Raw genomic sequence first — 15676 nt, 5'->3', positions numbered from 1 at the left:
TTAAAGCTGGTTCTGCATTAGAATGAAAAGTAGAAATTTTGAAGTGTCATCAGGGAAGAATTATTAACTGTTTCAAAATGTTTTAATAGAACTGAGTCAAAAGTATCAATGAGTGTAAGAGTTAGGAAATGCATGAGAAAAAAGGTCCAAAGGCTATTGAACTCAACAGCCTAGAAGCAACCAATAGGTCTGAAAGTCCAAAAGCACCACTCCTTGGAAAATGGACCCTTAATTAGGATGTATCTTATGATATATCTAAAGCCTCTACCATTTTATCCTTGTAATTTTTCTATATGCTTTCTCTAAACATCTGCTGTTGGCCACTGCCAGAGACAGGATACTATGCTAAACTGACCTTTGGCCTGATCCAGCAACGCTGTTCATAGGATCAAGGAGCTCAAGTCCCAAGACTTACTGAAGCCTTTAGATGTGGTACAATTGGGACTTCCAAGGCTTTCAAAGCCCTATCTCTGCAAAAGGATCTGAAAATCATGGTGTTGTGAAGGCTGTTCACATGAACACAGATCTTAGAAGCCATTATGAAAGCAAGCAGACTTTAGACAGGACTCAGCACATCTTCAAAAGTTAATATGGATTTTGCAAAAGGTTCCAGTCTGGACCAGTCTGCATTTTTTAGAAAATGAAGTTACTATTTCAGCAAAGAATTTTAGCTAGGTCTCATCACAGAGACGTCTTTGAATGAATACAGATACATGCAGCCCGCTTCTCAGTCTGCATTGAATAAAGGGCATTAGTGTATGAAGCCTGTGAAGTGAGTGTAAAAGAAGAGGCCCCTTCACTTGCTCAAAGTATGTTAGAAATGGGTGTTTATTCAATCAGAATGTGGTAAAATGGCTCTGGTGAGAAGGATACTCAAGCCCACAGTCCACTTTGTACTTTTTACAAGCTTTTTTCCTGTTAAACAAATATTCAATGTATATCTTACCATATTTCCAACATCACCTCTATAAGGACCTGCTCTACTGTGGATACTGTTATTCCAGCATAAGAACATTTTGTCTTATTCCAGAATAAAAGTATGCTGATCTTGGCTTAATCCATCTTCAAGATTAGCCTGGGAATTCAAGATACAGTAACCTTCTTAATCTGAAGACATTTTTAGATGTCAAAACCACTCTGAATACCCTGCAGCATGCCAAATGCCTACCCACTCATAGCAATGGAATCAGTTTTGAGAGCATGCAGCATCTCATAGGACTACACAGTTCTTCTCAGAATCAAAATCATCCAAGCCTTGGATTATCACTGCTCTTCTCAAAAAAACAAAATTGGCTCTTTTTCTCATTATTACTGAAGAGCTAAAATAACGCATACTCCAGCAACCGTGAAGATGTCTAGAATTGTTACTTTTCATACAGGAGGTGAAGCCAGGTGGTTAATTAATTCCATTTTCTTCCAGAGAGTTCACACAAATGCAGTTACTGCAGAACATAATTATGAAAAATGCACAACATTTTAACGTGTGGGTATGAATATATTAAGGGTATTAAAGCCTGTCACGCTTATTTTGATGAGATGGATCATCTCAAAGGGCTCTTTTTCTTTTTGACAAAAAGGTTTCCCCCACCATCACCCACTTTTTAAATAAAGGCATACAAAGACACTACCTGATACTATCAGGTAGTTTTAAGAAAGCTTAATTTTGTAACATGACACATCCACAAAGCCTTTAAGGCTCATTCATTTAGACTGTAATAAGAATAATAACATACATAGGTGGATAATTGGTCTTACATTACATCAAATTACATCAATAATGATTGTAGAGTGGCTGTGTGCTGTTCAGTAGAAGTTTGGAGATGTTTTCAATTGATTAGTGAATCACTTAAAATACAAGTTGCCTCCATCACTGATTTCTATCCATTAGGTTCAAATGAAAGGTGTGAATCACCAGGAATAATCAGATTGCTCCAAATTGAGAAAGCAGTAGACCTGCAAATTCAGTACACTAGTAAACAGGCAACCACTAAATCATGTATTTTATTATTAAAAACGGTATGGGAAACTAGGAGAAAGATAAAAGAGGCTTGAGCACCTGAGAGATTATACCAAAAAGCAGAGAGAAAGAGAAGAACAAAGGGAATACCAAAACAAAACAGGCTGCAAGATACATTATTTCTCGCCTGCACAAGTACTTCTGCACCTCTTGGAAAATTTTGTCAGGTCTTCAGTAGGACAGAAAAGGGACAAGACTTATACTACTCCATAGACTTGGAATATACTTTTTTTGATGAAAAAAGTAGTCTTTCAGTTATATTGATTGAAAACATACAATAATTTCTTTTTTTTCCCTGCTATCATTACTAGAAGCCATTATGCTAAATTACACTGCTTCATTTTAAGAAAAAAATATACCAGAGAACATTTAGCAGCTCCAGTCACAACAGTGTCAACTAATTTACTTGTTCATAGTTCCCCTTCCAAAAAAAGAGAAAGAAATATCCAGATACAAGGTATTATTTGTATCTAGATTATATACATAATTTCAAATAATAATTTTAAATACTGTGAGTTCAGATTACTCTTGCCATGTCTTTTGCAGTTTTGTTTGCTTGGACACATTATTAAATCTGTAGACATTTGTAGTACAAAATGAATGCCTTTGAGCACAAGCTCAAATTGGAACAGTGCATTTAAGATGTGCTGCTGTACTATTTTAACTATAGCTAGACATGGTTTTCGTTTTCTAATAATGTTTGCAAAGACAAGGTACTTTCCTCCTGTGCTCATTAAAACAGAAGATAAATTTGTATTTTCTTGATTTTGAAAAGTTTCCTAGAAACATGATTGCATAAAGCAATTACATTATTATGAGATTGTTTTATTGCTCATTTTTGTCTGTTGTAATTTCAACAGGGGACGACGTGGTGAGTTAATGTTGTGTTCTCTCACTTTATTACTTTCATGATCAAGTTGCACTGGGGAGGAATTTAGTTTCATTGCATCTGAAAAACTGCTCATATCAGCATGCACATTTCAACTGCTCACACATCCTCTTCTACCCCCAGTTACCTCAAATTTAGCAGATTTCTACCTTTCAGATCAAAGCAATACATACTTGGGTCAGAATAAAGTTCAGATGGGACTCAAATAGCAAAAAGTGATAAAAAGGTGGGCTGACATCTATAACTACAACTGTATTCAGCTCCTACAGAGCCACAAATCATGCCTCAAGAAAGTGGGATATAACAATTTCTCTACTACTGCTACTGTCTCGAGAGGAATCACTCTGTAATGGTCCAGCAAGAGAACTACGGAGCAGTAGCATAAACAGTGTTCATTGTGTATCACCATAATTTTAGTTGCAGGAACAAGGAGCCTTTTCATTCCTGAAGGCCAAACAGAGCATGTGAGGACCTTGAGTGGGCCATGCATTAAACATACACCTTCATGTTATCCAAGAACATACAAAAAATACATAGTCCCAGATCACATAAAATTAAGTCATTGACAAGTCCGTGCATTCCCCTGCTCTACAGCAAGGCAACTCTTTCAGTCTGCCAAGTGCCAGACTGAAACTTTGGGACTTGGCAACTCAAGGCAAAAATCATTTCATTTGAACATAGTGTTGAAGCCAAGCCCTAAAATGACATAAGTGCCTTGAGCAGCCTTGTGTTTTGACTCCTTATCAATACTCTCAGTTCATTATAGCCTCATGGCTTCTCCATGCCAACACTGTTCGCCCGATTCACGTCAAAGATAAACACAGATTAACTTCTCCCGGATCATTTTTTTTAATCATCTGCTTCTCCAGGTACCTCTTCAGTTAAAAAAAAAAAAAAAAAAAAAAAAGGGGGGCACAAAATGCTAAATAAAAGAAGGCTCAAAATAAAAACAAATAATAAAAAATTAAGATTGTGCAACACAAGCACTTACGTACTTATCTTCAGTGTGGGCCATTTAGTACATACATTCTCAAAATGACATATCTGAACTAAACAAACTTCCAAAAGGCAACATAACTTGGACTCAGTACAGGTGTATCTAAAATAAGTATATATGAATATGCACATCTCCTCCCTCTTAACCATGAATAAACACTAGAGATCTTAGACAATAACCACAGTATCTAACTACTAAAAGCGGCAGTTTTACAGCAAGTGAGTACTAAAGACAACATGGTTTTGTGAATCAAGCAGAGTATTACAGATCAAGAGCATTGCCTTACAAATAATTTATTTTTCCTGGTCAGTTCAAACCCATGTTTTATGGTTTTGGTCTTTCTGGTGAAGTAAAGACATTAAAATAAATTTACTCTGGGGGTCAAATAAAATTTCTTTTGTCATGAAATTAAATGCTTGTTTGTTTTAGAGTATGAAAGTATATATTTTAGTTAAACCTTGCAATGAAATACAATGTTACTTCATGATAAAAATTCTACGTCCTTTACTTCAAAAGCATTAATCGAATGTGTTTCAACCTCATTTTTTCCTCCTTAGCTAGTTTTAAGATGTAATGTGATGGATTAAGTATGAACTGGCATGTCATTTCATATACACACTTTTCAGAAAGAAAAAAACCTAAATATATTTTGCCTGGGGAAAAAAAAAATCCCTTTATTTCAGACATTTGGATTCAGTTCCAAAATATATGTGCTGTCTTGGACAACTTCTGCAATACCTTCATCCCTCAGGCCTCTTCAAAATAAGGCTCTCGTCTATTTACACTGCAAACTGTTTGGAGCATAAGCTTAGGAGCTAAAATTATTCTAGTAACTATATGCTTCCTAGTACAAGATTCTCACTTCCACTGGGGCCTTTATATAGTGGAGTCAGAACTAATAACAACCCTGTACTAATCGAATTATAAACTCTTAAAATTGGAGGGACAGGTGAGAGAAAAAAGCCTCAAAAAAATTAGCTTCAGAAAAAAGTATGAATATAACTCAATTTCCCACAGGCAGTTTGGACAGATATTATTCAAAAACTTTAAAACTAGCCACATATTTTCAATTATTTAAAGAAGAACTGTCTAAAGGTCCAGCAGTTTTTTCTGAAATGCTTTATGGTGGGTTTGGTTCTGTACCACAACCAATGCATATTCAGACATAGGGCAGAGTGGGAGCTGCAGAGAGTCATCTCACAGGTCCACAAGTGTTCAGCTTAGTACAAATTAAACCTGCAGAAAAAAACTTTGACATCCAAAACCTACCTATGGCTCCTGCTAGACTTTATGCTGTGGGCAAACAAATGCTGCAGACCTCCACAACACACCACATGCATTCTGCTTCAGGTTTGCCCCACAAACGACCTATCAGCCATTTCCAAGAGCAGGAACATCTGTGTTTGTTTTCTGAAAGCAAGGAAGCTTCTGCAGGGAAATTTACCATCAGACTTCTCCACTTAGCTCCAATATTCCACATCATACACTGATGAAAAATTTATTGTACCAGTGCCCTATCAGATATGCAAATGATACAGTTTTGCAGCCATTGAAAAATAAAGTTCAAAAAGCTTTTTTTTGTTTGTTTTTACCTCTTCCGAAGTAAACAGGACTAGTCTTGGCAAACCTGAAAGCCCTTTTTCCTTTATCTCAGGACAAAATTTGTATCTTGCTAAGTTCATAGCATACATATTAGAAACAGAGCCACCTGCAGAGAGAGACATATAAATATCATATTAGCCACAGTCCTAGCATCTGTCCTGTGTCTGAGTGCTTGACCTATTAGGGGAAAAAATAAACCATACCGTTAGCCTGTAGATGCATCCATCATAGCTTATTTCCTCCCCAAAAGCCTACAGACATAAAATGAACTTTGGGCTCTGCAGCATGCATGGAAACAGAACATGTTTGAATGCTCTTTGGGGATATTTCCTGAAGAATAAGAACTGTGCCCAAACAGTCCTCCCCGACAGAGAATATCCTGCAACAGCTCCTTCCCATTCGCACTGAAGCAGTGCCAGCTCAGCTGCCCGCATTGAGCTCAGCTGTGGCTGCACCGTACAGAGCCTAGGAGGTCTCTTGGGCAACCAGGCCCCAGAGTATTACGGGGAGAAAAAAGCCATTAGAAAAAAAAAAAAAAACCCCACAGTCAGTGGGAACTGCAAGATCTGCAAGGTAAGATCTGGATGGGTTTTATTCACTTAGAAGAACAAAACCAAAATAATAAGAAAAACCCTTACATAAAACTAGCACAAAAAAGTACAATTGATTTATCTTTTGACAGTATCTCAGTAAGTTTTAATTAAGCAAGTCTGCCCTAAAAGCAAGGATTCTACTGAAAATACACATAAAATCTGATGTGAAAAAAAATCCATACCATTTTCAAAAAAAATTTTAGGGGATTTTATTTTATTTATTTTTCTACTACTCACATGTAGGCTAGAATTACTGACTTGGTTTTAGAGGGGAGGTGTAAATCCATTTACTAATTTAATTTCTCTTCTCACCCCCAAATTAGATAGAAAAGCTTCACATCTAGCCTAGTAATTTGTTATCCAAATAATCTGTGGAATAATATCATTATGCTTCATTATGTCAATACAGTGGGCTGGAACGCTGCTTTACAGAACATTTGAAAACTGTGGCTTATCAGGAAGCTTAAGAAATATTTGTTTGTTTGGCCTTATCATAACATTTAATAAAACTATCAAAACTCAAAGGAGTTAAGCTCATGACACTCCCACTAAGATAAACTCTGGTTCCCACAGTTGATAGGCAGGATACATAGATCGGTGCCCTCAGGCACCACTGGTTGGTATCTAGCACATAAATTGGTTGACAGACAGGGAACTGATTTGACTCAGTCCAAAGAGGCTGTTGGTATTGCTGTTAATAAGGTCAGGAAGGGCATCAGTTACAAACAACTAATTTCCACATAATTATATTTAATGTGGAACATTAAGTATATTAACATTAAGAACACGGAACATTAAGGCATTCATTCGCTGATCAGATTCACAGAATTATTACTAGAAACACATAAGATAAGCCTGGATTAAATAGTTGTGTGTGTGCATCACTGGATTTTTGCATGCATTTTCAAATATTCGACACAAATCCAATGTTCATGGAGTTACTGGTATTAGTTGGTTTATAATGACTCCGCTTGAAATCTGAACTGTTCCTACCTGGATTAAATATACCATCACCTTCTTCCCAGCCTATGAACTCAATCATTTTCTTGATGACTGCTTCTTCCACCAACAGAAACACAGGGGATACTTCATATGTATATCTAAACAAAAATAAAAGCATCATGATTGTTATTAAGACTACAGAACTCATGCCACAGAATATTGCTAAAACTAGATAAACGATTCTTGCACCTTTCTCTAATCTATCAGAAGCCGACCACCATCATCAGAACCCTAAACTAAAAACACTATGGATCTGACCCAGTAGAGCAATTGCTTAGTTCCTGACAGCATCACATTGACACTTCCACTCTCAAAGTAATACATCAGAGTTTGCTTTTAATGTAGGTCACATGCTTAAATTTTAGCCATAATGATCTATTGCAGGCAAGAATTACTTTTTGTTTAGGCTTTACATTTGCAAGTAAACAGTAGACAGGTAACCATTTGCATTCAACTGTGTGCAGAATGCTTCAAAAGAAATGAACAACTGAGTAAGTCCGATTAATTCATTTTTACGCACTAAGTAAGATAAAAGCCTAGGTTTAAAAGTGTTGAAAAACAAAGATATCTCCTCTTAAACCCCACCTCACAAACTAGGAAAAAAGGCCTCATCAGATTAGACAACCTTCTGGTGAGCTATTCAGCCAATGCAGACTGTTTTCTCTCCCAAATTCCTGCACAATTCCTACCTCCTCTGTAACACTGAAAAAAGAAATCAGAAGGAGGGGGGGGAAAGCAAAAAAAGCTGTTATTCCAAAAAGCATGCTAATTCATCATCAAGAGGACAAAGAACTACACTTACACACTTGGGTTCAGTGCTTCTGTAATGAAACGAGCCACTAACGAGTAATAATCTATTCCAGCATACAGCTGATTGAAAAATCTTGGATGACCTGAAAATACAGATGAAAAGCAAGCAGTGACAGGATATACATGAAAAGAGAATATATCACAGGCCCTCTCGGTTGAACACTGATCACTGCAAACCACAATTCACTCCATCATTCTCTCAGTATTTTCTGGACTTACTGTCCTTTTCTTAGGTTAAACAATCCTTTGAAAGTAAATTTAATAAGCACTTTTAGGTCCCAAAACAAGATTTGAGAGATCTAAGTAGTGCACAGAATGAATGTGGGTTGTTCACAAGTTTTACAAATCAAAAAAAGAAAAGGGATTGACAACTGAGTATACATAGTGGCTTTTAACAGTGGTCTTGAGAGGCCACGATGGATGCTCAGCCAAATTTTGCTAAGCAGTAGAATACAGTAACCTGCTGATCCTAGGCAGCTGTGCCTGAGCTCCCACTGAAGTCTCAGTATGGAGAGAGAGAGGTAGTATAACAGCTTGGAAAAATTTGCTGCAGACTTAAAATGACAAGTTAAGAGAATTTGTTTACCTGCCTTGAAACACTGAGATATACCTAGTTATGAGAAAATCCTATACTATTGCTGACTATAAAAACAAGTCAGTTCAGCAGTGGGATCACCACCTAAATTTTAATCCACAGCATAGTACTTTTGCATGTAAAACCAGGTAAACTGTATGGCTCCATTTGTATCTGGTGCTTCAATAAATGTTTATACTTAAAGACGATTTGCACAGCATATTTTTATATACAATATTCTTTCTAAGGTGACATAGTGTAACAAATGAAAATCTAAAGGCAATTTGCAAAAGTAAGATAAACAGAACACCTTCCAGTAACTCAGTAATTATATCTGCATATTATTAGTGCACTCCTTCTGTGGATCAGTGTTGCTACTTTTCTACGGTTTTCAAAGGCATGCATTCACTCTCAAAATTATTTTATGGTTTTACTTTGTAGCAACAGTGACTGTAGCAGGGAACATGCCCTAGAAATGCACAATTAACTATTCAAAAGTCCTTCTCACTTTCCAAAACACAGCCTAAGCTATGCCACATCTGAAATCCTGAGCTACTGATCCACAGCGCTATTTCCTGAACAGATGCTGCTCACCCCTTTTCGCTAAGATTGAATTATACTATACATGCTGCAGAAAGGTTAGCCATAGAGAACTAATCCTGCAGAGATGTGGTGTGCAGTCTCTGAAACACTGCAGGCTCTCCTCTCACAGTGTCTGGAACAGGAATTACTGCCTATCAGTAAATTAACATTCTATAAGACTATTGCTCAAAAAGAACAATAGTAAACATAGGGTAATCATCACTAAGAATGTATGAGGGCAATGATGGCAATTCCATTCCTCCCCACTCAGACAGCAGGAAATCACACACAAAGGTCCTTCTCCTGCCTGTTTTGCTAGACTGTTCTATCATACCTGTCTAGGTGACTTTCACAAGACTTCAAAACAACAGAATCTACCATTAATGTCAATGGCATTACAGGAATTAGTTTTCGATTAGTTTGCCATGATCACACATTTTAGTCAAACCTATTGTGACCAACATGCAGTCAAACAACGGAAACACGGCCATATGTTTGCATACTTGTATAGGCAGGCAGAAAACAAACATTCACACCGCGGGTTTCCTGAAAGGTGACAGAACTTTGTAAACATTATCCTGTCTTCCTAAGTTAGCATACAAAATAACCTCACTAGAAATCACATTCCTACTGGTTTTGACGCTGTATTGTATAACATCCTGGCAGAGTTGCAAGAGTTTCTGATGAGATTCTCCGGTGTCCCTCATTTCCAGGTCAAGAATCTGCTTCAGTGCTTCGGGGGCTCGCCATTCACAAACCTAGTGATGGGGGGGTGGGGTGGGGGAGACACCAGCAGTGAACAGGTTAGCCAAGAGGAAGAGGTTATAAAGGTACAAGGTAAGCACCACATTCAGCACTGGTTTCACAAAACTGCCCATTGCAGGGCAGCATGCCACCAGAAAATATCTCTGGTAAACTAGTCTCATGGGATCTTGGTTTTATTGTGTCTCAGGCATTGCTTGACCATAAAAGTTAGAGTGGTGAATGCCAAAAGGCAGAAAAGCAAGAGGCCTGCAGGTCAAATTCTGTCCTTAGCTAAGGATTTGTAATCACAGCATTTTCAGACGCTGTTCTGCCAAGTGGTGGGAGCAACCAGTGCGGGACCAAAGGCAAGCATGATTCATTTGCAGCTCCTCTTCCCATACAGCCTCTTAAGCAGGGGTTCTGCGAAACCCATAGCAATCTCGTAATGTTGCCCATTCACAGTAGTACCACATCCACTGTTCCTCCTTCTCCAATACCAGTGCCCCTGAGGAGCAACCAAATAACTCCCCCCACCCCAAACAAGAAAAACACTTCACCCATTTGTCATCTCAAAGAAAGTGACCATTGTACTCCGATGAAAACAACTCATTCTTTTCTGGCAAATATGTATGCCAATTATGTTATTGAAAGGTTTTATAATATGATCTTTCTTAATTTGTAAGGCTGTCTTTTTATTTCAGAGCCAGGCACAGACTAGAAGCAATTTTGAGGCTACTTAAAGTGCAATAAAATACAGCTTAGAAAAAAATTGATTTACTGTTCATTATCTCTATTACAAATTCTCAACAACACTCTATGGCTTTACCTTTTCTGTTACATCATCAGCTTTCTGGATTACTTCTTCCATTATAATCTTACAGGCCTCTTCCACAAACTTCTCTCCTGCTTTTGAGTCCATTATCGGACCATTTAGGATGACCCCATCCACCAAAACAGCATTCTTCTTCTGGAGCATCTCCTGTTTGCAAATACCAACTGTAAGATAAATAACTCACCATTAGAGCAAGGCCTGGACAACTAAATCATAAACTAAAGAAATATTCTTTCATTGCTGAAGATTTAGTCAACTTAAAGAAAAAATTCACATGGACTTTTCACATGTACAAAAATCCTAGATTTTGGTGGAAGAACCTTTACAGACAAAAAACCCAACGTGTTACCTCAAACCTAGATTGTTATCATGTAGCCTACTGCGTGGTATCTACTGCTTTCTGTAGCATACAAAAGCATGCAAGGCACCTTCCAAACACAGAGGAAAATACAGTTCTGCCCTAGAACATGATATAGCTGGATAAACAGAAATAAAGTGCAAGACAATAGGCATTTTTCTTAGCTGAAAATGTTTCCCTCCACGTTATCCCTCCTGCTCCCGTTTTTTCATGAAATAATTTTCAGCTTCATTTCCCATACCTTTATGCTGCTCCTTCCCACCAGCCAGCCCTATTGCCCTGAGTCTTCTGCGTCCTTTGCAAAGTGTTTCACTGACCCACACTCCATGAAGATAAAACCTTTTGAGATTGCTGTCAATATCACATACCTGTACTTCTCTCCTTTCTGCCTTTATCCTATTAAGTGCCCTCAGTCACTAATTACAGTAATTTGCTGTGCAGATTATCTTCTTTATTCACTTCTTCAACGATCTCTTTCCTCTCCCTCACCTTTATCGATGAGACGTACTCTCCCGATATGTTCCATAAACACATTGCTACTTCCTCCTTTACATTACTTCTGAAAGCACATCCAAGATGCTTATAAGACACTGGCCAATAGCGGCAACCATGTATCTATTTCATGTATTGATTTCATATGGCAAGATCAGGACTCCAGTTTTAATCAACGTGAGGATAAAGATGAAAGTGAGACATTTGGAGATATCAAGGGAACAGACTTTTGAAACAGTATAGCGCTGAAAGGAGAAGCAGTAACTACCATACCCAAATCATCTGGGTTACAGACAGCATCTGTCCACTGCTCTCGCCTTAGAATAGCTAAGATCTATGAAGCCAGGCAGCATTGCCTTGAAGGGTCTCCTTAATCTACAGTGAGGATGGTAGAAGGGTAAAGATGTATGAAGGAGAAAGTTCTATGCCCAAAACAACTTTATCTTATGCTTTACTCTTTGCTCCAGTTACAAAGTACAGAAGAAAAGTAGCTTTTTCACAGGTCTAAACAAACAACTGAATTTCCAGAAGACTGCCAGGCAGTGCAGTCTGACACATTCATCATGCTTATCACAATTACAGTTCCTCATGCACGGGAGGATATAGAACAACAACAACGCTGCCTAGAAAGGTGCATGACTTCGAGGTCCATGGATTGAAAGAAACCCTGTCAATCCCATGAGCTTTTATTTACTGATGACTCAGAGAAGCTATTCAGTTTACTTTCACTTATCAGGAGACATATGACAAACAAGATAAAATTCTAACATGAGATGGAACCTCAGGTTTCCCATAACGCTGCTGGCAAAAATGAAACCCCCATGCTCTGCATTTCTGAAATTAATTCTATTTTTAATCCAAAGGGGCAATATACTAAATTTTGCTGAACAGAGTAGCCTTCGGCACATTGTTATAGGAGAGGCATAAACGTTCTTGTGGGACAGATACAGAACAAGCAGGTAAACAGTATTACATCTTCAACAGGCAAAGAGGGAAAAATCACAGACGTCAAAAACGTCAATTCTCATCATGCTTTCCAACACACCACAGCAGAGGCACTGTACAGAAACTGCAGCTTTGAAAAAGTCTTAGAGGTTTCTCTCTGAAAACACAAGCTAGTAGGTCAACTTTACAAGACTTAGAACACCAGGTATTAACAAGGAATTGGAATGTATCAGGTCTTTGGGCAGACAGAACAGAGACTATTTTTGGATTGAGAGTTAGTTATTTGATGCGTAAATAGCTGTCTTAAGTACTAACCAGAGCTTAACATAAACACAAAAGAGAATCTCAGCCTCGACATCACCTGGAGATGCTACCATCTCCATGTATGTTAAAGGTGTTTTGTTTCTATGGAAAAGAGAACAGGATCTAAAAAAACTATATGGGAGATTAATATCTATTGCAGAGCACAGATGTTGATACTTCATTTGGTTACAAGAAGAACAGACAAAAGAAGAAAGTCTATTCTTTCTGTTGGTAACTCCATCAGCCCTATTTCTGATACTTTTGCAAAGAGAGGTGATACTAGTACTTCCATGACTTTACAATGATGTCTTCCAGGGATTCTGTGAAAAGCAAAAGCAGAACTTTACATTACTTTTTCTACCAGGTCTTTAGTGGGATGGGTGATAGCTCTAACAACAGCTCCCTATTAGAAGCAGGTCTGTTCACCTCTACGCACAGTTTTACAGTCTCCATAGCACACTTTGGGGAGCCTGAGGAAGAGGGCATTCTCTGGAAAACAGGTGATAGTCTACTCCTAGTCCCAACACATCTGTGCTGGGCCTCAGGCACAGTCTATGAAAGAGAAAGGCAAAGCAGAGGGGTCAGAAGGAAGGGAGGGAAAAGAGCCTTCATTTCAACAGCGATTTACCTGTGTAAGGCTCCAGAAAAGAGTTCAGGACTTAGCCCACATTGTATTTCATGAAATAATACACCTGGTAAATAATTGCAACTTTGTCAATAATTCTTTGGTTATCACTTACCATTTCAATCTGAACTTGCTGAGCTAAATTTTGCCCTGGAACACCATAGGACTACTACTGGAAATCAACAGGAACAACTATTCCACAATCAGCAGCTAAATCAAGCCCCAAACATACACATTTTCTGAGGTAAAGGTCTTCGCATTTTGCAAACCACTGTTGGATGTATACACTATTCCCATCCTTCATGATTTTACTGCAAATCCTGTGATGCTTAATCTTCTACTTATAACTGTCTGACTTCTGGAGTTCTTATGAGAGTTCCAAACTCTTCTTTACTGAAAAATAAATGTTTCCTCTTGGTTGCAGTAAAAGCCTTGAAAAGGAAAACAAAGTAGATGATAAAAATCTGTATTTCCATAACATTTTTTTTCTTTGTATCACTTTTTTTTAGAAGATCCTGTGACCAATTTACTATGTTTTAGATGGGTGAACCTCCAGAAAGATTCAAGGTTCACTTTTTATGCCACAGTACCCAAGTTAAATAGCATGCCTTTAACACCTTCTCAGAGCTCAGCATCCAAGCTACGAAACACACACACTATCTTTGAGCTGATAATTCATGCTGTCTCTTTAAAAAAAAATAATTTGAAAATCATACCTCAAATGCTCAGAACATTATTTTCCAAGAATTTTGGGCCTTTTACATATCTGTCTCAAACACACCTGATTGCACTAAGGGAATGTGTTCCACATGGAGCCCATTTCATAGGAACAGCATCTTGTCACATATACCTTTTTTGTTTTCAAACATGATAGGCAAACAATCTAGAGATGTGGCTGCAATAAATATATTCTTTTCTATTTAAGAGTACAGAAACAGACTCCTAAGCAGACTCAGAAAACAGACTTCCAGAAAGTATATCAAATGCAATTTCAGCCAAATGGCTCCAGGCTTGAAATAGAACTAAAACTTTACCAAATGGAAGTGCTTTAAATCAGAAATTAAGGATTATTGACTGTTCAAGATATCCTTCAGCAAAAGAGAAGACTCGATCCTGCTCCAGTTGAAGGCAATTGGGCATTTAGCCACTGGCTTCAGCAGCAGCAGAATCAAGCCTGTAATTCTCACATTTCATCCTGAATAAAATATTCTATTACAGAAGCCGAAGGATTTCCAACCAGCATTTCATTTTTATGATCAATATTATCTTCCCAGCAGAAAACATAAATTAATTGGGGCTGAAATAATGTACAGAAAAATAAACATTTTTTCAGATGTTTCTATATCTTTATGTAAGCACTACCAAGTATTTTAGAAGCTGCATCTGTGTTTCCATAAACATATAGAAACTTTCACTGCTAAATTCTTGCACTACAAAAAGAAACTGGAGCCTTGTACTTGGCACATTCTGACAACATTTGGGAGAGTAGAATAAAATGCCCAGAAAGATTTACTGTTCACAAGGCAAAGGCAGAAACAGAAGGGGGTGGTTGTGAAAGAATAGCTTGTGCTTGAATGCCAGAGCCAAATCCTGTTCAGTTTACACTATGCTAGCACCACTGACTATTCAAGTGAATGCAAAAGGTTGATTTCTGCTTTGTAACAAATGCAGTAATAATTGCCAGCATTAATCAGAAACAAATTTTAAATTTCTCATTCTGTATGATCTAGTCATGGTTCTTCTTTCAGAAGACCTCAGTATTTTCTTTCAGTGTGTCCAGCAAAAGAAAAGAAGTGAACTTCAGTGTCAAGACTCCACACCACCATGTTTAATGGATCGCTGTGGTGCGATATCGTGTATCAAAGTATTAAAACACAAACCTGTCCCATACTATGCACCTATTTGAGTCCCTTGGCATACATAATCTTTAAAGACACTTTTGTTTCTTTAATCACCGCTTTCTGTATGTCTATGACTGAAGTAAACCCACTCTAATTTTAAGGCAAAATATATTGTTTCTTAGTAAACTGATTTCCCAGGCCTGTTGTCAAGTAAAGGAGACACAGGTTTCTTAGAATCCAGTAATATAAGTCAACTTGGTGTCCTGGCAAAGCCACCCATATGAAAAAAAAGTAGGCACAAGTACGGTAGGGTTCATGCAATTGCCCCTATACTACGTGTTCCTGTTTTGCAGGTTTATGGACCAGGCCTGTGGACAGGGAACAAGTTGGGTGCTTCCCTTCAGAAGGTCTGCAACAGCCCTCCCCCCCCCCCAGGAATCCTCTGACTGTGAAAATGCAAACGTGACCTT

At 37.9% G+C, this 15676-nt stretch overlaps 1 protein-coding gene across 1 annotated transcript in view; it reads right to left on the bottom strand.

The window, feature by feature from the left end:
- The window catches only part of GADL1 (glutamate decarboxylase like 1), a 75082-nt gene extending 61541 nt beyond the window's left edge, over nucleotides 1-13541 (bottom strand). The window contains exons 1-6 of the mRNA XM_050891398.1: nucleotides 13481-13541; nucleotides 10637-10806; nucleotides 9698-9824; nucleotides 7903-7993; nucleotides 7092-7198; nucleotides 5496-5611 (exon numbers count right to left, since the gene is read on the bottom strand). Coding sequence (XP_050747355.1) covers nucleotides 5496-5611; nucleotides 7092-7198; nucleotides 7903-7993; nucleotides 9698-9824; nucleotides 10637-10786 — 591 coding nt within the window. The 5' untranslated portion in view covers nucleotides 10787-10806; nucleotides 13481-13541. The remainder of the gene's footprint in view (nucleotides 1-5495; nucleotides 5612-7091; nucleotides 7199-7902; nucleotides 7994-9697; nucleotides 9825-10636; nucleotides 10807-13480) is intronic.
- Between the last annotated feature and the right edge of the window lie 2135 nt (nucleotides 13542-15676).

The sequence above is a fragment of the Gymnogyps californianus genome, chromosome 2 (assembly GCF_018139145.2).
Source record: "Gymnogyps californianus isolate 813 chromosome 2, ASM1813914v2, whole genome shotgun sequence".
Taxonomy (NCBI): domain Eukaryota; kingdom Metazoa; phylum Chordata; class Aves; order Accipitriformes; family Cathartidae; genus Gymnogyps; species Gymnogyps californianus.
This window is presented reverse-complemented; position numbering and strand designations above follow the sequence as displayed.